Here is a 27,843-nt window from a genome sequence, read left to right as displayed (position 1 = left end):
TCGTCTTCACAGGGATTCACGTCGAGTAGAACAAGTGTATCTATAAAAAAGTGGCACGCATGTCCCTGAAAACTGAGTGTGTCTTTCATTACATTTTTTAAACAACACATAAACTAATAGATGAATGCATGACATGTAAAATGATGTTTCACATGCACATTGTAAGTTATTTTTTCACATGTAACATCACAGTAAATACTGAAGGTTTCTGGATGTATCTGAATCATGAACAGAATGGAAATGTGTCAAACTGAGGATCTGTGTTATTGTACATCCTGTCGAATTAGTTTGGGGTTAATAAGGGTTTGATTTTAGATAGTATAGTTGCTAAGTATCTCGTCTTACAAGAACCTTGCACATAAACCTTTGAAATAGGTGGTGTTGGAATTGTGGCGACGTAGTGACTACTTGCTGTGGTGAGCTAACCGTAAACATGCTATCACTGTCCAGCCACACAAGACCAGTAAGCTAGGAGGCTATTAGACCAGACCAGCTAGTTTATCTCATCTGAGCTCATCAGCTCCCTGTTACTCCACAATTTGTGTGTTGAACTCTGGGCTTTGAAGACTTTTCTCAACAGTTTATAGTGATGTCAGTTTACAAGTCTGTTTAGCTTTTCGACTTAATATTAGAAGACTTATTTTTTTCAGCATTGTCTGACTAATCAATCAATCATATTGATAAAAAGTATCATCAGATAATAATCAACGGATTAACCAATAATGAAAAAAATCATTAGTTATAGCCCTATCTTTGGCAGATGTTTTATGAATGTTGTATTTCAGCACTAGACAAGGAAGATATTTTATAACAGGTGGTCCATTACCAAACAATCATAATGCAGTTTTTCCCAACAACAACAAATTCACTTACTTGCATAACTCACTTAGAATAGAATAGAATAGAATATAATAGAATGGAATGGAATAGAATAGAATAGAATAGAATAGAATAGAATACAATAGAATACAATAGAATAAAATTGAAAGCTTTATTGTCATTATATTTAACAAAATATGAGATTACAGGTGCCACTCTACTTCATCAGCTAGATGGACGATAATGTGAAAATAGTTTAGAGATGTATTGAGTGCCCTATATTGTATTTGCCTGTGTGAATGTTAGCTGTTGTTTAAAGATGTTTGTAATGTTATCTTCCACTATTGGATTGGACTACTGGAACTTTTGGACTTGTTTATTTTCATAGTGAACTGAGGTGGTAGACAGTATTGTATGTGACTCATGCTCATGCTGTGTAGATGTTTATGAGCCTGTGTTGAATGTCTTGATTCGGGGGTGTATCAGAAAAAAGGCGCGCGCACACAGTCAGCTCCTCCTGTATGAATAAAAAACAACCCTCACTGTTTCACACTCCTGATCCTGGTGACAGCCATGTTCCACAGCTGCTCCACGCTCGCTGCCTCATTGTGCTGTTTGTATATTTAGCTGCACCGTTCCACTTCCTCTTTCTTCCACGTTGGGAAAACACACAACAATACAGCCGTGATTCTGCACCCACCCCTCCCTCTCCTTTCCTCTTCTTCTCAGCATCCTTTCCCCCTCCTCCCCTTTTCCTCCCTCACGCCTTCCCTTGATTCGGTGCTCCCCTACTAGCTCTCTGTTTTTTTTAATCAAAGGTTTTGTTGAGAAAGAAACTGCAATGTGATTCACAGAGCCACAACAATGCCGAGGGGCAGCCATGTTTTTCCGGATCACACTTAACATTTGGTCAACACCAGTTCAAATACAATACGAATGACCAAAATGGAATATGAGCCTATAAAATCTAAATAAAGACGTGGGAGGGAAACATTACAAGAAATTGAAGTTTTTTGCTTGTACTCTACTTTTATGGTGCCATTGTTTCATTCAGGTTCTAGTACAGCTATTTTTTTCCTTTGGTCCTATTTGCTGGAGGAGCTTAGTGCTCACTTATTATCTTTAAAACTTCATACACACATGTTAAAATTGCTGATTGATGTTGGATCAGTGGGTTTTGGGGATCTCTCAACATCACACAGCCTCTCCAGGATAGTCCTTATGTGATTTATCAGAGACCTGCCAGGGATTAAATGGGATGATGGAAGTAAAAAAGTATGTTTGATCTAAGTTTACCCAACTTACATAACTTTGTGGCATAAATTCATGCAATACATTATTTATAGATTATACAGGATATATTATTATTGATGTCTTACTTTAAATAAACCAAAACAGTTGTGAGAGTCGTCTTTGCTGCCGTGATGATGATAAAGTTCCTCTCCAACAGTCCAGACTCTGGGACGGAAAGTTTGTCTTTTCTTTGTTCAGCTATTCATAATAAAATCATGTTTTCTTTCTCATGAATGTGTTAACCTTTCGCTGTAAAGGCCAACTGTATTTCAAACACTGGCTATTCAGTGTTTGTGTTTCAATTAGCGTTGGTGTCTGCAATTTTCAGCTGTTAACCGTCTAAGAATTTTGGTAGTATGGGTTTCAGCGTGTGTGTACACTATTGTCCTTTAAATGTCGCTTCACATTCCCTACGAGACTGAAGAGAATACATGGCGTTTCATGAACATTGTTTGCTCGAAAGATGTTGAATTTTTGGCCCCAAACTCATTACTGCAGTCTAAATGTTTTAGCAGTTGCAGCCTTCAAAGACATCAACTAAAATGACATGACAAGTGTAAAAGCCACACAGTGTAAATACAGTACAATAGATTTTTCTTGTCACATAATATGGACAATGCATTGCTTATACTCTTACTGTAGACCATGACTACAAGTTAAAGATAGTGTGAAAGGTAGTCTGTGCATATTTTAGTGCAACACCTTGTCCACACTGTCCACAAATCAAAAGCAACACATGAGCAGTGACTTCAATTTTCTGTCAGTTTCTACACTACAATGGATGCAGTCAACCTCAACACTGCTGTGCTTTCATATGTGTTTTGACAGCACACACAGTCCAGTACACAATCACTTAGTTACGCATGCAAGTAAGAGGAAAATAGACCTGAAGTATAAAAAGACACTTCAGGTGATATTAAAATGCCTGAGGAGCCTTTTTTGGGGCCTGCAGCTGTATTGATTAAAAATGAAGCGTATCTGTTCTGTCAGACTAATGTGAAAACTGCTGAGAATGTGGCTCATGTGCAAACAGTGTAAACAACCTGTAAGGGCTTGGTTAAATCTCACGGAAGGGGTTCAGGATGAGGAAGAAATGTAAAAAATGAAGTCAAAGTTGTAGAACTGGGGCAGGTTCACTAGAGGTACTAGATATTTTTAACTTGTTAAAATGGTTTATTTTAAGAATGGTGGTTTCATCATTACTGGCTTTTCATGTCAAAATTACCTCAAGAGAGACACCCAACCCCAAATTGTTCCAAAAATGGAAAAAGGAAATTGGACCAAAGCATTTTCCAAATAAATGCAATGTCATAAACATCAGAATTTCAATTAAGTTCTTGCATACCATAAAGCCTTAATGAAAGGTGCGTCTCACCAACATTCAGTGATTTTTACCTGATAAAGGGTTACTGACTGAAATATCATCAGTAGGAACTAAGATTGACTGATGTACTGCTGGTTCTTTCTCAGATGATCAGAATTATAAATAAAGCCAAACTTTCATGATTCTTTCAGTAACCCTCCGTCAGCATCAATAAATTATTACATTACATTACAGTCATTTGGCAGATGTTTTTGTCCTAAGTAGTTTACAGTGACTGAATTCACCTCCACTGGAACAATATCATCATAAACAATGAGTACATAATATTTATAATGTTTGAAAATTAACGGAAAATGTGTTTCTGACTTTTTAAATACAGCTAAGATGGTTGTTTGGGTCATATTTCTTCATTTTCCCCGTGATTTTATGTACTATGACACTACTGGGCTAAAAATACTCGGTGTAAATTTGATAGATTTTAAAAAATGACAACAGTTTTCCTGCCAAATAGGCTGCCAGAGTGTAAAAATAAACCCTTGTTTCTCTGCTATTGATCCTGTCAGATTTATCCGGGATAATCTTTGCTAGAAGATTCACTGCCGATCCAACATGTCTTGATACAGACAGATTGGCGAGACACCAGCAGAACGAGCTGCGGAGGTCGTATGTTGAGTCTATGACCTGAGTTTGAACTCTGGTGGGAGTACAGCGGCTGTTTGCCTCATCCTGCAACAGGCTGTGGTGACAGAGGAAGTTGGCAAGAGGAGAGGAGGAAAGAAATTTACTCCATTAATTAGATCAGGATATTGGACTGGAAGTTAATTAACACTCTCACACAGACACACATGCACAGCAAGTTAGGGGAATTGAAGAGAAGAAAGAGAAAGAAGACATGAGTGAAAACGCTGAACCACATAAGTGAAATGAAAAGGATCTGAGGCAGACGGACCCATAGTCTGAATTTAACTCTTTTAACTAAACGTGACTGTCTGAAACCTCCTTTCATTACTCCTGTATTTGGTGTCTGGTCTGGGGCAAACAGTTTGTCTTTGTCGTTCTAAACTCATTATAGATTTTGAAATGAGGTGAGTCTGGAACAAATTAAAACTATTATCTGTGTCCCATGTTAACACGTGCACAGAGTCACATAAAAAGATTCACATTGGGTGATATATTCAAATGTAGAAAGAGAGGTAAGTAAATCAAGTGATGGGAGACTAAATCCACAAATTATTTAAAAGCTGATATAAGGGCTCCAGCCATTCAAATTAGTCAAATCAAGTCCCTCGTTTTTTATGATCTGTACCCGAACAGTAAAAAACACTGTCCATTGAGATACAAGCAGGGCCATTTTTGCATTTATTTATAATTACAGTAATGGCACAGAGGCCGACAGGAAGCAGGGAAACACCTGCAGCAAAGGTCCCTTGGCGGCTTTGAACCAGGGATACTGCCATCATGCAGCACGCGCCCCAACCACTCAACTACCCAAGTGCTCCCAAGGAGTGAAAATGTTTACTTAAAAGCCTGTAACTGTGAAATATATCCATTTTAGTTGACTGACTCAGATGCCTGTAGCCTCATATTATTCTCAGATAAACTTTTAAATACATTTTTGCCCAAAATAAGGATGGTAGATTTTGTCCCCCATCACTTACATTGTACATTCAGAGGGGAATTATCAGCATGAACAAGAGGAATGATTACAACGAGAAAGACCTATGTTTCTAAGCACACTTTTTTTTTTTTTTTTAAACAGACATTTTTTACTCAAGGGCCATGAGTTAAGGGTTAATATCAAAGTGAGAATTAGGTTATAGGTTAAAGAGGAATGCCAACAATTTTCAGTTGCACAATACATACCATAGTGACTTTTTCTTCCCTCCAACCCAGAAGGTACAAATATGTTGTGCTGGTATTCCTCTTTATTTGAAGAATCTACTTGCAATCACACAAAACAGAGTTTCTCAAATCACTGCCAAACAAACACGGATACTAGTTTTCGTATGGCAGTGATGTTCTATGTGTACCTTTTTTGTTTAAGTTTGTAACAGAAAAGTCATGACTTACACCTGGTGAACATGGCATTGCAGCTGTGTTGCCTCTGTGCTACCGCTAACTTCGCAATGACACAAAAATAGAGTTTTCACGTGTAGTGATATCACACACCTGTGACTTCCAGTGTCACAGACAGCTGTGCAAGCTGCGGATATGTTTGACATTATTTCACCTGCTCAAACACTCACTCGCACATACGTACACAGTAAATCTCCTTCCTGTCTGACATACTGTACCGGGAATTCCATGTTGAACATTGAGGGCAAGCAACACGGTAAACCTGATACCCTTTCAAGTTGTCACACACATGCAGACACACACACACACACACACACGCACGCACACACACACACACACACACACACACACACACACACACACACACACACACACACACACACACACACACACACACACACACACACACACATATAGATACTGTACATGTACACTGTGGGCATTAACTAGATGAGGGGTAGTACTTCATCCTGTCATGGAGAGCAGCATGTCCCCTCAGTATGTCAGTCACTCTGTACACGGTGCATAAAGGTGAAAGGTTAGCATTTACACTGGTAGATATGTGTGTGTGTGTGTGTGTGTGTGTGTGTGTGCGCGCGTGCATGTGTGTATGTAGTCCAGGAATAGCCACACGGGGATGCCTGCTTCCTGTGTCTTCCTTCTGCAGGGAGGAAGAATCTACCATGACCCCTGGCTTCCATGGCGACCCATCCAGCCCTGACCCCTAAACGAAACACTGAGCTTCCTGGAAAACAGTCTCAAGCTGGCCCGTCCTCTTGTCAGCGATCATCTCTTGTCAGTGTTTACTTGTGTGGCATGTTTTACTTTTAGGATACAGACTGATGTACTACATGTGCAGTTAGCTACTCAGGAGAAGGCTTTACACAGATTTCATTTGACATGTATTTTTAAGATGTTATAGTTAAAATATTATACTAGTGAATCTAATAATACCATAAAAGTACTTTCAAACTGTGTGAGCGTACTTTGCGTCCAACACCAGCCATTCCCTTTGCAATCCAAATTATTTCAGAGCATGACATGAAACAGAAACAGCTTGATGTAGTGTTTGTATTAGTTATCGTGTTATGAGATCAGCAGCGGCGGCGGCGGTTGCAACGCGAGGCATCCATATTTACATATTCTGAAATTCTCTATGAAGCAGGAGGTCTGTTTTTGAACTTCGTAGCTTTTTGAACATTGAAAACTCATATTGGACAAAATATTTTTCATATCACTCCAGTTCTCAGATCTTTTCACCGGCTTCCTGTCTGTCAAAGAGCAGACTTTAAAATACTGCTGTTGGTTATTAAAGTGCTGAATGGTTTAGAGCCAAAAAATTCATTTCTGATCTGCGGTGATGTTATGAACCACCCAGAACTCTCAGGTCATCTGGGACAGGTCTGCTTTCTGTTCACAGAGTCAAAACTAAACATGAAGAGGCAGCGTTCAGTTTTTATGCTTCAGTTCCAGAAGATTGCAGGTCTGCTCCAACTCTCCGTTCTTTTGAAGACTTTTCCGTTCGCGACTGCTTTTTATTGAATCCACATTCTAGGATTAATATCTTACACTGCACTGTAACTTTTTATTCTCTTGTTTTTTTTATCTGTGTAACTCTATTTTAACTTAATTCAATTTCCAATCTAACACTTTTACTCATGTTTAAATGTCTTTTTATTTTGCCAGGTGTCGCTTTTGCATTCTGTCCTTTGCACTTTGAATTGGCTTGTTGTTGAAATGTGCTTTACAAATAAATTTGCCTTGCCTTGCCTTCAGTGCAGAGGATTGTTGCTTGTCTTAAAGGATAATGGAGTGTCAACACTAGGAGCGACAAAGCTACAGACTGGCCAAGCGTTGGCCTGCTACATGGTCATCAATACGCTGTTGAAGTGTTATTCAGACGTGTCATTCACGTTGTTAAATAAGATAGAGGACAGAGGAAAAAGATATGAAGCTTAGTGAAGGTGGTACTAACTCCTTTCAGTATTACAGCTCTCTCTCATACAGGCTCACTTATTTCCTGGTTGTCAACGTTAAGGGGTGTATTCTGAGTTTCAGTTGTCACCTGTCACTCACACTAACCAACAGCACAATGTTACAGCTTCATCGTTAGCCTATCATCTAGCTGTGGTCTTTTTAAAATGTCTCTCTCTCTCTCTCTGCTCTAGTCTGCCATACAGCTGTTATGTGTGCCCCCCCCACCTCCCCATCTCCGCCCAGACTCCGCAGGATCAACAGTCCAATCACGCTCATCCAACTCATCATTCACTTGTCTCCTGATTGAAATATCAGACTTTGGATACACACACAATACTTGTAGGTAGATCAGTTGTTGGTCTGGAACTGCACATGAGATACAGAAAATGGCCATCTGTATCCTTTAGATGTGTTTATATGGTAACCTAGATTGTGTTTTTAAAGCAATTCTTTGTTTCTCATTATCCTAAACTCTTTGGGTATTACTTATGTGTGGCATCCTAATGTATTTGACATCAAACAGCCAAATCATCTATTTTGGGCTTGTGACATTTGGAGAATATCTTGTTGAACTGAAGCAGCTGCAGAGGAAATTTCAGAGTGATTTTAAAACATATTCCCCGGATAGTCCAAACTTTCTGGTCCTCTTTGTTTTTGCCCTGTTTGACAAACCCCGTCTGTCCATCCAAACAATAATCCAAGCAGATTACAACAAACGCTAAGAGTTTTTATGGAAAACCATTTGCACCATATCTGACCCATGATTTAAAAAAAGACCTAGTGGGAATTTACTCACGATGATGTAATGCGCTTTCTGTTTGTTACATTAGAGGGAGAGAAACAAAAAAATGTGCCCAATTGTTTTTCCATTAGGCGCTGAAAGTTCTTATGCCTAGTAATATTGTATTATAATTAAATTAAGATTAATGGCATGCTTTTCTCACCACACCTGCCCTGCCTCAGCCTCGTCAGCCCTGCCCTGCCCCCAGCCAATCAGCTCCTTGCCTGCTCTCCTGTCCAGTCACCTGTTCCCTATCATTACCTTATTTGTACAGTTTGTATTTCAGTCCTGTTGTTCAGTTCAGGCTTTGATGAATCATCTGATCTGCTTTACTTTGCCTGCGCTCTTGGTTACTGAGTCCCGAGTCCTGAATAAATATTAATTCTCCAGGTCCTGTTGCTCATTGTAACAGTACAGTGATGACATCATATTTTAAATGTGCAACCCTTGATCCAAATGTAAATCAAACAGACTGGAATTGGTCTTTAAAAAATTAGACTAGATCTCATTTTAAAAGGTTTCTGGTGCTGTGAAAAGTTTGGATTCTTTATTCTTTATTTAGATCCCTGTTGGTTTCTACAAAGGGATCGCTAGTCTTCATGGGGTCCACATAACACGACCAACAATAAAACAAACAGCAATTTAAAATTATGTTAATCTATAAAACAAGAAAAAGCAAAACAAGCCAAATATAGGGATCACAAAATACGTTAAATACCTCAGGTCGAGCCTGAAAAGGACAATACAAAAATAGGAAATAAAGTAAAAATGATCCCAAAACCACAATAAGTAAAGTTACATCTATGTAAGAATGACAAGATTCATCAGATTTAGATGTGGTGTTTTTTTTATTTAAAGGAAATCTACTTTTAAAGTGTATCATGTCTGTAGGGAGCAGATTCTTGGTAGCAGAAGCTCTACAGGGAACAGTTCATCATCATACAGTTTAATCATGGACACAGAACCACAAAATGACCGATGCTCAATTGACGTGTATCACACAGACACCAGTATATTTCTCTAAAGAAGTGTGGTCAGGTATACTTAACCAATGTTTGTGGAATTTAACAGAATTATTTATATTGTAACTCAAACTATTTGATTATATATGTTAATAGTCTCTCCTGTTCGTCTCTTTTATCCTGGTGAAATATTTAGGTCTGCATGTTCTATGAGTTTATTTCATCTTTATAAAGCAGAGATTAGTAATCCTCTAATACAGTGGTTCTCAATCTAAGGGTGGAGACCCTAACAAGGGGTTGTTGGATTAATCTAAGGGGTCATGAGATGATAGGACAATAGGAACAAAACAAAAAAGAACATTTCTGACACAAAAAAGATAATTAGTGTATTTTATCTCCTCTAAAAAGCCTGTAAAAGTTATTAAAATGAAAACAAAATAACTCCTCTTTCATTATAATCTAATGTGTATTTTATGGGGTCACAAGACATACAGGTTGGGAATCACTGCTCTGATATGACGCCACCAAACTTTCCCTTTAAGAGCACCAGCAGACTCCCAGGTCTGCTTGCTCCTAATAAGGTGGTGGTAAACCCTGCCTTCATGAGGTGAGGAACAGGGCCCCTGAAGCAAACTTGAGGACCACAGCCACATTATTTAAGACTTCCGGTCTCGAACTTTCAAAGTAAAACCCCACAGTCACTCGGATTGTCTATGTCATTGCTGAAACCAAACTACACAAACCAAGGAGAAAATACTCAAATATCTGAGGAGCAGTAGGCGATAAACTGGAGTACTGTTATTATCTTTTCACACATACAACATGACTTTTACAACTTATACTAAGAGCTACTTTTACAGTACTTTTTCCTCTTAAGTAAAGATTTAAACTAAGTCCATTTAGTATAATTACTTGTTATTATTATCATCAGATGTATTTATTCATCACACATATCTAATATCTCTGCTGATGCCATAAAACAGACTTTAACAAAGCGATTATATTATTTTATTTTGAAAGTATGGTCGCCCCGTTTCCGTCGTCGTTGTGGATATCTCAAACTTGACGCGCTAAAACTTCAGGAGGAGAGGCCCTGCTGCTATTTGCAAAAGCTGCCCACCGCTCAAGACGCAACCAGAGAGCAGAAGCGCGTGAGGCGAGAACAACCTGATCCAGGGAGGCTGAAAACGGAGAAACGCCAAGAGAGAGAACAGAGAGACCGACAGGGAGGTGCATGAGAATAGAGACACGCTTAAGATAAAAAATCCATATTTCCAGTCAAGTGAATCGCGCTGTAGTGAGAATAATCTGAATTTTGACAGTTGAGCGTCCAGAGAATTACGCATTCGAGGGTGAACCAACTTTTACGCACGGATCTTTGGAGATGAGGGGTGTCACTTATGAGGAGACTGCTGCATTGTTGAACAATTTGACTGCGATTTAAGGACCAGAGCTCGGAGTCTGATCATCTTTGAGTGGAGCTTTGACTGAAGAGTGGACACATGTCAATTTATCTTTAATTATACATTTGGAGACGTTTTTGGATTCGCAGCAGGAGCTTATTGGGACTGTCTCTTACACCGCAGATTGATATAATAGGAACTGAGTGGCTGAAGCTTTCGTGTATCATAACACCTTGCATTACGCACCTGTCCTAGAGTACCCTTGACGTCTCCTTTTGAGAGTTTTCAAAACACGAGTATAGACAGATTCAGACGTCTAGCCTGCGTGTGAGTCAGCGTGAGCAAACATTTGGACAAGCGGCGCACATAGGCAGTGACACATTTGGGATATATAACAGTGCGTGCCTTGCACAAGCGGGCAGCTCACAACAACACCGGGACGAGGCTCGGTGCTGCCGGGGGATTGGACACCGAGGTGCTAAATGCCCAGCCGGTCGCTTGCGGCTCTTCAGGCTGGGCGGCAACATGAGATCCTGGGTCCTGCTGCTGCTACTGGCTGCGCTTTCAGCGGCCCGTCTGCGGCTTGGCAGCGCTGAGGTAAGACCGGTGATGTACCGGTTAACAGATTTTGACCTCTAGTGAAAGGTGATACTAACCAAACTAAATTGGATTACTGTCATACACAAATGCAGAGTTGTAGGCCTACTTAGTGACAGATTTTAGGCTAAATGATTCATTATGTTGTAGTAATTACAGATGTGGTCATCACTATAAGACCACCAGAAAATAGAGTTAAGTATCAGACATGCATTTTTATGCTCTTTTCAGGCAACTTTTGTCCATTGTGATTCATAGCGAGCAATTTAAAGAGATTTATATCTGTGTCAACTCTATTAAGCTCCCCATAAGGTTCGTTACATCCTTGGCACAACCTAATTTCGAAGGGGATATCAGTTTGAGTGATACAGGCTCACACAGAAAGATCATTATATTGGGGCCATTAAGTTACCATCTAAATGCTCTTGATTGAGGGGTTGTTGGTCTCTCCTTATCGTATTATTTTACTAGGATCCCTGCTCTTATCTTGTCATTATACTGAAAACGAGTAGCTCTGATATCCAACAAACTGAACAGGAGAAAAGGATGAGTTCATTTTCTGACTTGGATACATGAGACAAGATTAGACCTTGACTGGTGAGGTTTTTTCTTCACTTGTATGGAGCATTGGCTACATTGTCACCACCACCACCACCACCACCACCACCATCATCATCATCATCATCATCGTCCTCTGATGAATGTTTTCTGTAACAGTTTAATTTATTTAATTATTAGGTGAAAAAAATGAAACAATGCACTGTTGTGTGTGTGCATCCAGTCTCTGTGGTTCCTTTTCATGCGTGATTCTGCCAGTGTTGCATGCAAGACTCACAGAGTCATAGAGAGAGAGGCAGAGAGAGGGTGAGGCAGGGCCTTGGCTCATGGCCCAGCAGCAGGAGATAACCTACAGTACGAAGCTTGAGCCAGAATCCATCCGTCAGCCCAGCTGCTGTTGTCACGGTCACACCAAAAAAAACGAGGTCCTGTTGTCACTTAACTGCTGAAATCATTTTCTCTTTAATGCATTCCTCCAGTGCTGTTTGAGTTGTTAACTTATTCAAACACCTGTTTCTTCAGCTGGCAGCCAGTAAACACAAGCTTTCAGGTATTCAAATAAACATTACAATAGAGAAGAAAGAGTCTGCACATAACCCCTATGGCAATCTGTCATATAAAAACTGGTCGAAATGTCCAGACAGCATCATTTTGAATGGATGTGCAACTACTTGGGTTTTACTCATGCCGATTCTACTTCACCACATAATCTTCACATGTATATTAAACATTTCACATGCTCAAATTTTCAAAAGCTTAAATATGTAACTTTTTCCTGAGGCATCAAAATGTTTCAGAAGTCCTGCTCCCCTCCTTCATTTGGTCGTGTTCTCTCTCCAACACTGTTCAGTCATGTGGATGAGCTGTCAGATGATCTGTGTAAAACAGTGATAGCTTGTTGCATAGCGAGCTGTCCTCACATCTAAAGGAAATATCACAAAATATTGTTGATGTTTCCGAAGCCGAAGACATCTCTGAGCATTTTCTGATGCCCCACCTCTGTGGTGGTGAAGGTCTGGATGGATGCGATCCACATTCTGCAGTGTTTCACATTTTTTACACTCGGCCTTGGCACACCACTTCTGCTTTTGCTGATTTGTGGCTTTAATGGTTGAACATGTAAATGTTTCTCTTTCTTTTCCATCGATGTGACGCCAGTTTGCAAAGGCAGAACCAGTTAACCTTTGTTTGTGAACACATGTGCTCCGTTGCACATTTAGCTTTTTGCACTTTTGTTAATTACCACTTTATATCATGGTAACAAAGCAGGATTCTCACAGCATGTCCTCGTCAAATTCACAGCATCCTGATACTTGACATTCAGAATATCATAATTCAGACAGTAAAAGCTGCAAAACTCCACAGATTTCAATGAGCTTTATCAGAAAGAGGCTCCATGCTTGGCAGAAGGGTACTTTGGTGATTGGGTGGAAACTGGCTGTTATTGGGGTTAAGCCTGCGACCCTTTAATATTGGATAATCACTGAAACTATTAGCATGCTCCATATCATGTGCATGATGAGTACAGCTTATGGATCTCTTTAGGCATCTGACTTTTTTTTCCTGTTCAAATGATCACTAAACTGCCATGTGATCTGAGTGTGAGGTGGCATCAGGTTGACGTGTGTCCAACCCAGACTCTGTGACACTTTAATCCTTATCTTGTCACAATGTTTAGTCCAGCGATGGAAAAAATGGAGACATCTTTGACGTCTTAGGTCTGCCACATCTGTCTGTGGAAAATACTTCAGTTTGCACCGTCACCCAGTCACATAGGCGCAGTCACACGCACACACACACAGATTATTCAGCAAAGTCACTACAGGTTCACTGAGGCTGAAGTGATTAGTACCTGCAGAAAATATTATCATCACTTATGAGGGAAAGATCATTTTTGATTTACTGGGTTGCTTCTTTGTCTATGAGCAATCCAATCAAACGTAGCTGCTTATACAATATATTGTCACACACGCACACACACACACGCACATGCACAGAGTTGTTACGGTTCATTTTTAAATCCATTTAAACAGGAGTGGAGTCAGATGGAAACACAAATGCACTCATGCACCAGGTCATATCGCAATTCCTTTATCATCTGCTGTTCAAATCACAACTGTTACATCAACAGTAACACTCACAGTGACACTCACACACACACATAGCTGATTGGTGGCCTTTGAACAGGTTGTTGTCTGACTATTGTCTCTGAGGGCTAGCTTGGATGATTTGCTGCTGCCTGGCTTGATCCATTTTACATAAGAACAACAACTAATCTGCCAGGGATTTCACAGACTTTGTGTGCCGTGTAGCAGTGTGTGTATTTGTATGTGTGTGTGTGTGGATGCACATCTGGGTGCATGACCGGGTGTAACTGCACATGTGTCAGTGGACATATGTGCTCGTGTTTGTGTGTGTGTGTCGGGGGGTGAGGGGGGGGGTTGTGCCTCTGTGCGTGCATGTGTGTCAGATGGAAAAGCGCAGTGGCACATAAGAGTATTTGTTTGTAAGCCCTGAGTGGTGCAGTATTACAGGAAAAATCTACACGTAGAGTCATGGATAGTTGGAAATAAGATGAATAGCAACAACGAATGAGAAAAGTCACAGTTACAAAATGTTTTAAAGGATCATAGTAGGTGAACTCATCAGGGAAAAGGTTAGAGATATAAACATTATGTTAGAATCAATATATAGAAGAGGAGAAAATGTGCAATTTGTGTCAAACCTTTTAGATATTGTGTTGATGAAGTGAGATGGGGTAAATCCAAAATGTATGCAGTGTGTATGTGATTGTGTCTTTGCTTGTACATGCTGCTAATGTAGACCCCAAATTAAAATGACTGCTGGAATCAATATAATATTAACTTGTTTTCTTCTTTCTGTAACGCTTAGTAACAGCAAGAATAAAAATTATGTGAAGAAAGCACAAAAAACTGCAAATATAAATTAAATTTAGACTAACTTTAAAGGTGCAGTGTGCAAACTGTAGTGGCATCTAGAGGTAAAGAGAAGTATGTTTCCATTAGTGTGCAATCGCCTGAAAATAAGAATCATTGTGCTTCTGTTACTTTTGATTGAGCCCTTTATATCTACATATGGAGCAGGTTCCCTTCCACAGAGGCTGCCATGTTGCACCGCCATGTTTCTACAATAGCCCAGAATGGACAAACAGTGGCTCTAAAGAGGGCCTTTTCATGTGTTTTACAGCCAGTGTAAGTTCTCCTTCGTGCTTGGAAGGGAATAGGTATTTAGTTGTTTGCAAACTGCAACCTCACCGCTAGATGCGAGTCAATCCTGCACACTAGTCCTTTGATCACGCAGTGAGACAGCACCCAAGGCTAACTCAGCTGCATCTGCTTCACACTTAAAGCAGTCCAGCGAACTCAACTCGCAGCTGGAAGATTTTTACTTTAAAGCAGCTGCAGTCGTACAGCTAACAGTATCAGCTAGCGTGTAATACTAACTAGTTACTCAAAGGACTGTTGTTAATTCACCTTTTTTAGTACTTTTTTGATTGAGCATCAGTTTAAAAATTTGTACAGGTGGACAAGATTTTAACACGGTGAGCGGAAACCATTTGTAGATTGTAATGTTGCACTACTGCAATTTATTAATTGATTGGTTAGGTCTGTAAACTATCGAAAAAAGGTGCAGCATACTCTCTGTGAGCCCAAGGTGATCCCATCTAATTTGCTTGTTTTGTTTGACTAACAGTCCAATGATATGCAGTTTACTGTCAAAACACAAATAAAAGCAGCAGATCCTCAAAATTTAGAAGCTTTAAGTGGAGATTTTTTGCTTTAAGTGACTTTAATTTATTAATTATTAAAATATTTACAGATTTAATTTCTGCTAAATAACTAATGGAATAATCATTTCAGCTCTAGTTCACTGTGGAAATTCAGATTGCAGTTAATGATACACCTGCATAAGAATTCTGGCGGGTTTTTAGAGCATTTCTGAGGGTTTGCTGCTTTGCTGGAGGGGCTCTAACATCAGAGCTGTAGTAACTTGTTAATGTGATGATCAAATAGTTGTCGTAACAGTTTATCCAGCCCTCAAACTGCTATCCTTTCTTCTCTCCTCTGTCTCATGCTCTTCTCCTCTGTCATCAATCCATCCATCATCTGTACCTTCATGTCCGCAGCTAACGGGGGGTGGGGTAGTCTGTCTGCTGGCATGTATGCGTGTGTGTAAGAGAGAGAGTACCCACTGAGTACTGTGTGTCTATTGAATTTATGCGACAGTATGTTGGCCATTTGCCATATCTCTGTTAGTGGAAGGCATGTGGTGAGACAGCGCGACTGATTTTGAGTCACTCATCATACACTTTCTGATTCAGTGGTTTTATGTGTGTGCGTGTGTGTGTTTACTTTTTTGTTTGATTGCATGTTTGTGTGTGTGTGTATTTGTGTGTATGTGTGTGTGCGTGCCGTCAGCTGGCCCCATAATTACATTCCATTACACCTCACCTTTCTCCTCAAACATTCCATACAATCCCTTTGCCTTGCAGGCTTCCTCTAAGGCCCCGTGCTCTCTGTGTGTGTGTGTGTGTTATGTTTTCGTTGAGTGAGTGTACGACCTGCTTTTAGATCATGCCATCTTATGATCTGACGATCTTCTTGACCCATGAACTCAGATAAACATTCATGCAATCTAAAATATGAAAAATGACAAGAAAAGGCATGTACGGACTTCATAGAAAACTGAAAAACAATGAGATAGTGCTATTTTTGTGTGTATGCATGCATGCGTGTGTGTGTGTGTGTGTGTGTGTGTGTGTGTGTGTTAGATGGCAAATAAGGAACTTGAGTCATGCCCACTCTGGTTAATTTAGGTCCTTTGCTAAAATTGCTATTATTAGCTTGTTGTCCACTTCATGGCCTTTTTTTAACCAGTGGTTTGTTGTTTGGCCATGAAGCGCTATTTCCTGCCTGTCTCTGTCTATTTCCACTCTCTAATCTGTGTGTGTGTGTTTGAGCATGTATGTTTGTGATTAACACTGTCATTGTAATGATAGCTTGTCACTTACAGAGAAAACTGTCCGTGTGTGTGTGTGTGTGTGTGTGTGTGTGTGTGTGTGTGTGTGTGTGTGTGTGTGTGTGTGTGTGTGTGTGTGTGTGTGTGTGTGTGTGTGTGTGAGACAGAGAGAGAGAGACTGTGTGTGTCAGACAGAGAGAGAGAGAGACTGTGTGTGTGTGTGTGTGTGTGTGTGTGTGTGTGTGTGTGTGTGTGTGTGTGAGGCTCACTGGACAAATTGGGCAGACAGTTAAGTGGTTAAGCATCTGTATGTGAACTGGAAAAGTGGGGGCGAGTGTGCGTGTGTATATGTGTGTGTGTTTGCTCAACTAGGTCAGCCAATGGCTCGTGAAAGTCATCCAGGTGTCCTGAGCCGCCGCCGCCACCGCCCACAAAGCAGACAGAGAGAGGGAAAGAGAGGGAGAGTGAGAGAAAGATAGATGGAAAATGAACTGAACTGTAGAAAATGTTAATAAAGGACATTCATCAAGTCACACTACAACTGATGGAGCCAGAAATGCACTTAAAGTCAAAGTTTGTACATTAAGAAAGCATCCAAAATAGTTGAGAAACTTTTACTACTGTGTGATATTCTTGGTACCTTCATGACAAAAAATGTGCTGCATCAGTGTCTCTTCTCCCAGAAAAGCTGTTATGTAGCTTGTAAAATCTTTTTAAGTATTAGTAACAACATAAGACAATGAAACTGTCCTTTACATTATACTAAGATGTTTCTTCCCTTATTTTAGACTGTTGAGTAGCTCTTTAAGGTTTTTTTAATACAGTATTGAATGCAGGTGCTGCAGATCTCTTTAATCTCATCCTCACCTACTTCTTGTCATCACGCTCCGCTTTATACCTCTTTATACCTCGATTTACCTTTCAAAGATTAATGTCAGTGTAACAGCCTAGGCAAAATGAGTTCAGTTGAGGTCAACCTGTAGCGCAACCCACACAAGATAAACAGTAACTATGGTTCGTGGTATCACATCAGGATGAGTGATTGAGGTAGAAACCTGTGTTGAATGTTAGAGAATAGGAGGAGTTTGGGTTTGGTATCATAGATGCTGTAGATGTTGAGTTGAATGAGGAAAACAGGCAAAATACAAATTACATGCACGTACCAGAAAACTGACTCCTTATCATTTTAATGCTAACTCATGTCAATCAATAGAGTGCAAGCCTTACATATCAAACTTTATAGGAGCATCCACAGTGCTGGGACATTTGTATTCATGAATATGGCTCATAAAGCCTCAAGAGGAGTAAGAGGAGTAGACGAGCCCTGACACATACTGTTAGAATATCACACGTTTCTACACAACTTTGATAAAAAGGCAAAGAAAACACTGCGTAATTCCTCTGAGCAGCCATGTTTACACAGACCCGTTTTATCCCCATAATTTGGGAGTGTGCCCTGCTACACCATTAGTGGAGGCGACATGTTTACTTGTAGATTCTATAAACACGGTATAAACACAGTCGTACATTTTGTATCATTAAAAAAACAGCGAGAAGATAAATATCTTTACATTTTCTCTGCTGGTATCTCAGGGAGTTATCTTAAATATTTTCATCTCATATTCTTAACACTGCTTAATTTGTTTTGGCATCTTTCTGGCATGTGGCTGTATCAAATGTTGTTCCAACTGCTCTGAGATACTATCGACTTACAGCCAACCAAAGCAAAATGTGACATAGAACACTGAGTAATCAGTCTTTGATCTTGATAAAGGAACCGCAGGAGTCTTTCCTTAAAGACAGCCACAATCCATAATAAAATCCTGGAATGACGTTCATTAAAATTTCATTAAATATCACATTCATCTTCTTGTCTTCAGTGGTAATTCAATTACATACATAACATTGTAAGGACTACATGTTTTAGCGTTGTACAACTTTCCTTGACATTTAAGAACAAATCCTGGAACTACTTGATATTTTGGTGCTGTAGTGTTAAACAAGAGAAATAGGGAGGCTAATTTCCTTTGTTACACTGGGAGCAACTACAGTGTTTGTGGGTAAACAGACAGGGAGAGTGACAACAGCAGCAACAAACACCATCACAACCATCATTTCCTCTGCAGGAGGAAGTGAAACTGGAGCGAGTGTTGACTGGAGATGAGGGAATGAGATATTATACATCAGCATGTTTCTCTTTTTCTGTACCTCTTTCTGTTGGTCTACAATATGACACTTTTCTCTCACTCATACTCACTCTTTCTCTATTGATCCTCGAGACTTGTAAATGGATGAACTTCAACGATTGGTTGTGTTGAGATTCAGCCAGAAAAGGGCTGCATTTGTTGGCCCACTTATGGCAGGCTTTGTCAGTCTGTTATGCCTGATCAGGTGTAGAAATGTGGATTTCTGAGGAACTAACTCCTGAATTTAAAATAATCTAACATCCAAATCTTTGTTGGCATACCTCACAACCATCTCTTGTGTGTTTGTACAGGGCGATCCGCTCCCTACGTCGCTGGTCGACCTGGTGAGGAACTCTCCCATCTCCTCTGTGGATGACCTCAAGCTGTTGCTGCAGCAGGAGACTAATGCAATAGGTACTAATGACCACAACACACACACACACACACACACACACACACACACACACACACACACACACACACACACACACACACACACACAGACAGGCATGCACACACACACAGCACTCTAATAACGCAGACACGGAGGAGGTAAGCGTGTGGGTGTGTCTACAGAGGCCTGAAGACATAGGAATGCAGTGAAAGAGAGACAGAGAGAGTATCAGTGTTCATGCCAAGCACCATGTTAAGACAATATTTACTCGACAGCAGCAAAACTGATGAGCCAGCTTGATGAGAGAGAGAGAGAGAAAGAGAGATAGAGACCAAGAGTGACCTTGCTGGGTGTGTGTTGGACAAACTGAGACACAGAGAGAGACAGAGAGAGAGAGAGAGAGAGAGCGACAGAGAGAGAAACTTACAGCACAAGGTCACCGCATTGTTCTCCTGCGCTGGATTCCTGCAGGTTTTGAAATATGAATCTGTGTGTTTGTGTGACAGAAACAGACCACCTTCCCCTCCTCTATGCCTCCACAGTCCAAACAAACTCGTACACACAGTCACAGACACAAGTGCGCACGCAGCTCGGCGGGTGAAATATTAATTAAATCTTATCCTTCGGAGAAACCAAGTCACACATACATATATTAATAGACAATCCTTTGATCATTCCATAATGCATAAATAAAAACAGTGACATAACAAGCAACCACAGAGAGGAACCAAGAGAGGGAAGGATGCTCTGAAACGGGGCACGAGGAAGTGACTCAAAGTGCGTGTTTTTATCTGGAATTAACTTTTCTCTTTCACTGAAGCCTGTGAACTGTTTCAGCATCAGTTTTAGTCTATAGAGTTATAGCGAGTTTAGCAAAGGCCTGAGTTGAATTTTGGTGTTGTTGGTGTAAACAAAAGATTAATTTCATACATCTTATGTTTGTTTTTCAATTCAGATTTTGTTGCTTCACGTCAATTTTTGGGTTTTCAGTTCAGTTTGTTTCTTCCATTTGACGTCCATTCCCCCCTGCAGCCATGGGTTAATTTCTGGGTGGGAGGGGATGCACAGTGGCTTTATCACCATGCAAATAAGACAATGACCATCTAAACTTTGAGCACCATGTGGGAAAAAGAAAGCTTTAATATATCACTATTATATCAGCATCAGCATGCAGACGGTGTACGCTGATTCTGATTGGCCTTCTGGCTTTAACAGAATTAAATGGGTCACATGTTTGCACATGAAAGGGGAAGAAAGAAATCAGTCTTACAAAACATTTACACGCAGATAATTGCACGGATAAATTTAGAAAGCAGTTTCTTAGAAAAATAAGAAACTGTTCTCTTTCTGTACCAGGCAGTTAATTATGGTTAACAGGCAACCAAACAAGACACTAACACACACACACACACACACACACACACACACACACACACACACACACACACACACACACACACACACACACACACACACACATGGACAGTGACCAAAAGCAATCTACACCAGGGATATAATTAGGACTAAGGGGCTACAGTGTGACGACATATGTGAGAGTGCAAACACACACAGTAACACATCTACACATGAGCTATATTTAACGATTCATATCGCTTCTCAACAGTATTTCTTGACGGCGGGGAGACAAATTGAAGGCAGAAAATAGCCTAATTGTTTTAGGGGAGGAGAAAAAATGGTTTCCTTTGTGCTCTGAACAATGAGCCCTTACAGCCTCACATGTTTTACAGATTTCTGTCATCGCTTGAAAAGGGCTGGCACTATGTTGCCTTGTTTTAATATAAAAGCTGGAAAATATCAAGTCGACTTATCTTAACTCAATGTTTGTGTTTTTGTCTCCTTCTCTCCCTTTATATCTCACCTCCTTCCTCCTCTTTTTCTATAGAAGAGGAAGAAGACGAGCATGATATTCTCACAAACCACACCCACGGCCGATACACTAGAAGTCTTGGTAGGTTTCCACGTCTATTTGTGTCTCTTCCTCTCTGCATTTTGTGTCTTTTTCTATCACCTCTTTCTTCCATCTGCATCTCGTATCACATTTTATGCTATTCTTACTAAAAAAATCCCCCTCTTATTCTCATTATTTCTCTCTCACTTCCTCCACCAGTGGATGCACCGCAAGCTCAGCAGGCGGCGTGTAAAGTTAGGACCGAGGTGATGGAGGTGACGAGGTCCATGCTGGACCGCCGTAACGCCAACTTCCTGCTGTGGCCGCTCTGCGTGGAGGTGCAACGATGTTCGGGCTGCTGCAACAGCAGGCTGCTGCAGTGCGTCCCCACTGTCACCTCCAGCAGATACCTACAGGTACACAGTGCATACAGTTACCATAACAAAAACGATGTCATGGTTTAGAAATAACTGTGGGGCATTTCCTCTCTGTGGCGATGACTAAAATTAAATTAGCAACGTACTATATGAAATATAAATGCTGGTAAACTTCCCCTTTGGCAACTAAATCTAGAGTCATTCGTCATGCTTTATTTTTAGTTTCCTGTTTATTTGCAGTATTACTTGACATATATAGATTTTCACTAGAATTATATCATAATGATATGATCATATTGGTAAATGCGTAGCGTGAGCCAACTTATTTTAGCATAAAGAAGAAAAAAACAACTAACCTGGCTCTTTCCAAAGTTTTAAAATGTAATTTGTTAACACTGCTGGGTAAGAAAAAGTCAGGCACATGAAGCCTTGTAAAAAAAAAATCATGTTAATCAGTGAGCTTGCCTTTTAGGGGTGCTGGAAGGCAAAGTTTATTAACTTTACATAGAGCTTCTGCTCCTTTTATGATTCAGAGCAAATTATAATTAAAAAACTATCAAGATGAGTAATTGAGTTTTTTGTTCTATTCATGTGAAGAGTCGTTTCTGATACAGACTGACACACAGTTCATTGCTGTACATTGTGGTGTGAACTTAAATGTTGATGGATGTGTACTGTCCCTACCAAATTCATCTTAAATAAATAAAATTAACATCAGTTTTATGTAATATCTATTTATCCATCGCTGCATATTGAATCCAGTAAAATATTCATATTAAAATGTCAACTTTTCATACATTTTGACAGTCAGGTCAGAGGAACACAAAGACTCTGAGTCTCCAAAAGGCTTTGGGTTGTAGTTTCATTTCATTGCATCAAGTGATGAATTGCATGATGTTGCAGGATGACATGCAGAACCTGAATCCATGCATGATATAACTTTGAACTTTGAACAGGTATGCTGACATATCTATTTTTAGGAAATGACACAGCTTGGGAAGTCTTGGCATGAACCACCAAATTTTGTTGAAATGATTAGCTTGCCTGGATATATCTCTGGTAGCTTTGCTATGTGTTGCATAACATGCCTCACTGCACATGAGCAGCTACTGTATGTTTAGTTTAGTCAAACAGAACAGTTTAATGGAGTTTCTTGTTTTTATGTGTTTAACATTTTCCTGGTTTGTATCTGCCTCTTTTCAAGGTGTTTAAGATCCAGTACATAAACAGGAAAGTCCACTACGACAAAGCCATCATCTCGGTGGAAGACCACGTCAGCTGCAGGTGTCAAGCTTCTTCATCGTCCTCCTCGTCTTCTTCATCTTCTTCGTCCTCTTCCTCCTCCAGTGTTCCCATCTCTCACACCACAGCTCAGAGCAACCCCAACCCCCCTCCTCCTCCTCCACCTCCACCACAGCAGCCTCCCCCGTCCTCCCACCTCCCACGGACCGCCCATCCTGCTCCAACCAAGACTCACACCTCCAAGGCTGACCTCCATCGCCACGACGACCTGAAGCACAACCAGCAGCACTACCGCACTGAGGAGCGTGAGCCGGTGGCGAGGCAGTGGCAGCAGGGGAGCTACACCCAGCTGGTGCACTGGACGCAACCTAGGGTGCACCAGGCACCAACGCACGTGCAGGCGGGGGTGCACCAGCCAATTACTGGGGTGCTCAGGCCGGTCAGCAGCTGGCCATCTGAAGCGAGGGGGGAGCACAGTATTAAGGCAGGTGCTCAGCCGGTTGGGCAAGGGAGCGGATATGAAGGGAGCAGGGAGGAGGGCAGCGTGGGCGTAGCAAACAGCGGCAGTGGCGTGCATCATCCCGATCATGCACAGAGGCAGCAGCAGTTGTTACAGCATCAGCAGAAATATCATCACCAACAGCCCAATCATCAGACGCCGTTTCAGCCATATAACCGCGGAGGATCAGAGGATTATCACCTCAATACTCCCCAATCAGACAGCGCCTCTGCACTTGTTAAACCAACCCAGTCGCCCAAATTAGAACAAAACCCCACCTCTCCTGAACCCACCAAACAGAAAGACTCAGTGACCAGCCAAAAAAATATAGAGGTCACAAATCAAAAACAGACGAAGACTGAAACAGCTAGTCATAAACAAGGGAACGAGAGGGAGGAAAGCGGGTCAGCCAATAGCGGGGACTCGGCCGGGGCGGAGCTGGCCAATCAGGGACAGAAAAAAGACTCTAAAGTGACCAGTGGGGACGGTCATTTAACAGAAGAGGAGAGGAGGCTGAAACTTCTGGAGATGGTACAGAGGGAACCAGACCCACAGACTCATCTTCATCCACATCATCCTCAGCAAAGACCAAAGCCAACCACATTTAAAACAGGTACTAGTCATGTGTGTATGTGTGTGTGACAGTGTGTGTGTGTTAGTGTAAATGAAAGTTAGTTGGTTAGGTCTGTGGTCACTTTCTCATTGCATGTATACCTATAAATGAAATGACTGGGCCTTGAAGCTGTTAAAGGAGCACTCCACTGATTCAGCTTTGCTCTTAATTTTGTTGTTGTTGTTTTGGAGTCTAATAATGCACAGACTTTTAAAAAAAAAGAATATTCAAAATGAAGCAGAGGCTAAAATATCACAACTTGTAGTCACTAATATGGGTCTAGCTCAAAAGATAGTGTTCTTTTGAGCTACATTTCTCATAACCCACAACTGAATAGCATCTTTTGTTCGACCCTGCCTGAGTAAACACCCACATCATAAGTTAGTAATAAATACTTTCTGTACAACATTTGAGGTCTGAGATAACCTTGATGACATCACTTCGGCATTTTCTCAGGCTTAAGAAATCTCCCCTTCAGAGCCACAGAACAAAAAGATATTATACAAATGTTTTCACAGCTTAACTAGCACCACTCATGACAAGTAACGTGATCTATATGTGTAAAAGCGGTGAAGCGGTATTTCAGAATAAGAAAACTAGATGCACTACTGTCACTTCAAGCCATGCAGGTTACATCAATGCAGGAGTGAGGGACTTGTATTACCTCTGCTGCCAATGTCAAATCTAATGCAGGACAGATATAAGGATCTATATCCAGTGTCTGTGTGCTAGGGCATGCATTGTAATTCCAGTTTCTAATGTAGTAGAGAATCAGTGTGAGAGTTTCTCAGGCAGGAAACAGCTCACTACACATGTATGACTAAACAACATGCCCACATGTGTCCTGCTATTCTTCCCGGACCCCCCTCAGAGAACTGGACTTCCCATTGCTTCATGTTTGACAGAAACCCGCAGGCTTTGTTACACAGGCTTCAAGGTTATCAGTTGCCCTTCGGAGTACAGTCAGAGCCACTACGAGAGCTCCACGCCCTGTTTTATTCTTCAGCAGTGCTATATTCAGTTCATTTCATGATGAAATTGTTGTTCAGGTTATTCATTTGTTTTATTGTTTTCTCTGTGTTTGCTGTGTGTTTATGGTCTTTATAGGATTATATCAAGTTCTCATACCAAATTAGTTTCTGACTGTATTCCAAAACAATCCATGCCAGGTCCAGCATTTGTTGATGATTTGTACCAGCCATTTGTTGTTTAGACAACTAAAAGTACTTTGGGTTGTCGCTATCAGATGGGACACAAGCCCCAGGCTCCGGTGTTAAAGTGAAATGCTTTGTTTGGCCCTCCATCCACCCTGACATCCTCTGTAAGACTTTCCATAGCAGTGTAATTATGTCAGAGTACTTTCAGCTTTTTTTGTTGAACATTAACCTGGTTCAAGCTGTTTAAACAATTGATCGATGATGTCATTTGTTAATCTTGCACAGCTCTGATTGGATTTTTATAGTAATGTGAGAAAGTATGACTCACACTTAAAATATCAGGATCCAAGCAGGTGATATATTAAATACTGATAGGCATTTATCAGAGCAAACATGGTTCTCATTTGGTGTTTATATTTGTATTCACTGTGTCCCTTTCTCTCTCTCTCTCTCTCTCTCTTTCTCCCAGTCGTCTCTACTGCGGCTCCTGTGTCACTGTCAGCCCGTCAGGCTCCGTTCCGACCGGCCTCGCCTCGCCGCAGGAGGAAACACCGCAAACGCATCAGCAAAGCAGCCATGAGAGCCATGATCATGTAGAGCTGCAGGTGAGAGGAGGGAGAGATGATACATTTGGTTTGGTAACCTGAGGCATTAGGGGGGCATACATAGACAGAGGGAGGGAGTTTACTTTCATCTGAAGGATGATGATTAAAATAAGTCCTGCTGAGGCATCTTTGATCCTTTGAATCTCTACCAAGCTGCAGGGACACTGGTATGTAGCTGAGTCTCAAACCTTCTAGAGGTCAACATATTATTTTAAATTTTATTACCAGTGAAATGAAACTAAGAAAAACATCACCAACCCCTGAATGATGTTACAGCTGTCTAAAGTATTTACCTCGGCAATGAAATGATAAACTGAGTCCAAGATCAGGTTGGATACCAGGATCAAACAAAAAGCTTTTATCTTGCTGTCAAACTTTGTGACTGAATGCAAAAAATATACATTTATTTATCTTTTTGTGGCTATCCTCAATTTAGAACAAAAAAAATGCACACACACACATTTATTGTGTGCATAATAGTATAAAGATACTTTACAGTAGTTGTCAATAAGTTTGAATGTGATATTTGTAATAAGACATTACAGGCATTACACTAAGACAAGGAAAATAATGAAAGCACTGGGAGTAGAGAATGAGGAAAGATGTAACATGCTATAGAATTTAGTCATTTGTCAATGTGGACAAAAAATGAAAAATAACATGTATACAAATCTCTCTTTCTCTGACAGGAAGCTGTAAAGCTAACCAAAAGCTTGAGGCCAAACAAACTGCTCCAAAGGGATATGGAGATACTGGAATAATGGGATTTTTCACTGTGGAAAGACCCGATACACCTGGTGGACACTGCTGCTGTTTTCAACAGACAGTTGCACAAATCACCTCTTCCGCTCCACTCATGAGGACCGGATGTTGTTTGGCTTTCGCCGATTGTCCAACTTCATGGATATAATATGAGTGTAATCTTATAAACTCCTTGGACTGGAGGATATTTGCCACACTAAACACTGGAATTCATATGTATGAACCACAAGTCCCATTACTGTGGATCGATGGACGTCAATCAGATGCCCAAGGCTAGACTGGTGGTCTCTTTGACAGCCATTGATTGGCTGCTTGAACACTTTTGACTTCCACCTCAACTACTGATTGGTGAACATGATTATGACTTGGACTTGTAAGTCATAATATGGAGCTCAAGTTGACTTGAGAGTGAGACTGGAGATATGGAGAACTAGATTTCTACATTGGGACGATTACTGGAAACTGAAAAGTGCAGCTCAGACCTTAATGCCAAACATTACTGTTATTCTGCAAATCTGTATCTAACACTGGAGTAGCCATTCACTGATCATACTACATTGACTTTAGAAATGTGCTCTATGGTGTACTGTAGCTTAACGTACTGGAAAATATTGATAACCTACTCATATTGTTCTACTGCCAGATCAAATGGAATAACAACCAAATGCCTGCCTAGATAACATGCTATGAATATCCACATTAAAACAAGTCTTAAAGACCTGGCTTTTAGAGATCGCTGTGAGCCAGTTATAGCCAACACTGTATGTATAAATGCTTTTAGAGAATGATTTCTGGGGGAAAAAAGAAAAAAACTTTATTTCTTAACTTATTTAAAAGGACGATATGAAGTCCTCCAGTTCTCAAGTGTAATTATTGTTGCAGATTATAATTATTGGTTGTACACTGTTAATGAATGTTATTTTTAATATAAAATAAAAATGTTCAACAAATACAAATCGTTTACAGTCATCTGCTTGTGATTCAGTCTGTAATAGATTCTGTATGTGTGCATGTACACGTATATATCATATATCATGTCATTTTATGTTAATGGCTACATGCATATGCGTGCATGTGCATTTACAGTGCATGTGCATGTGTGTTTAGTTGTATAAATGCACTCATACAGTAAAGTCATCTGCTAATCTTTGCCCTATGACTGCATGTCCTGCAGCTCTGTCACGCTAGGCAAGGCAGGGGTCAGCAGAAATGTCTGGTTGCTATAGCAACTAGTCGACGGACACGTCAACAGAGAAGTATCGTATGGTGAAAGAGAGACGAGGGAGAGGGGGGGTGTGAGTCCAGGAATGGACAGAAGATAAACGACAG

At 40.6% G+C, this 27,843-nt stretch overlaps 1 protein-coding gene across 1 annotated transcript; it reads left to right on the top strand.

The window, feature by feature from the left end:
* The first annotated feature begins 10,355 nt into the window (after nucleotides 1-10,355).
* Nucleotides 10,356-27,461, top strand: pdgfba (platelet-derived growth factor beta polypeptide a). The gene is made up of 7 exons (XM_062432021.1): nucleotides 10,356-11,232; nucleotides 19,268-19,370; nucleotides 21,254-21,319; nucleotides 21,479-21,675; nucleotides 22,841-23,990; nucleotides 25,617-25,752; nucleotides 26,442-27,461. Exons 1-6 carry the CDS (start codon nucleotides 11,161-11,163, stop codon nucleotides 25,742-25,744), a joined length of 1,716 nt encoding a protein of 571 aa, XP_062288005.1. The 5' UTR covers nucleotides 10,356-11,160; the 3' UTR covers nucleotides 25,745-25,752; nucleotides 26,442-27,461.
* Nucleotides 27,462-27,843: the final 382 nt, after the last annotated feature.

The sequence above is a fragment of the Scomber scombrus genome, chromosome 2 (genome assembly GCF_963691925.1).
Source record: "Scomber scombrus chromosome 2, fScoSco1.1, whole genome shotgun sequence".
Lineage (NCBI taxonomy): Eukaryota > Metazoa > Chordata > Actinopteri > Scombriformes > Scombridae > Scomber > Scomber scombrus.
This window is presented reverse-complemented; position numbering and strand designations above follow the sequence as displayed.

What these genes read in the sequence shown, in the direction of transcription:
- pdgfba (XM_062432021.1), top strand. Translation starts at nt 11,161, where the DNA reads ATGAGATCCTGGGTCCTGCTGCTGCTACTGGCTGCGCTTTCAGCGGCC. An exon ending in TGCGGCTTGGCAGCGCTGAG is followed by an intron (nt 11,233 to 19,267) that starts GTAAGACCGGTG and finishes GTGTTTGTACAG; the next exon opens with GGCGATCCGCTCCCTACGTC. An exon ending in GCAGGAGACTAATGCAATAG is followed by an intron (nt 19,371 to 21,253) that starts GTACTAATGACC and finishes CTTTTTCTATAG; the next exon opens with AAGAGGAAGAAGACGAGCAT.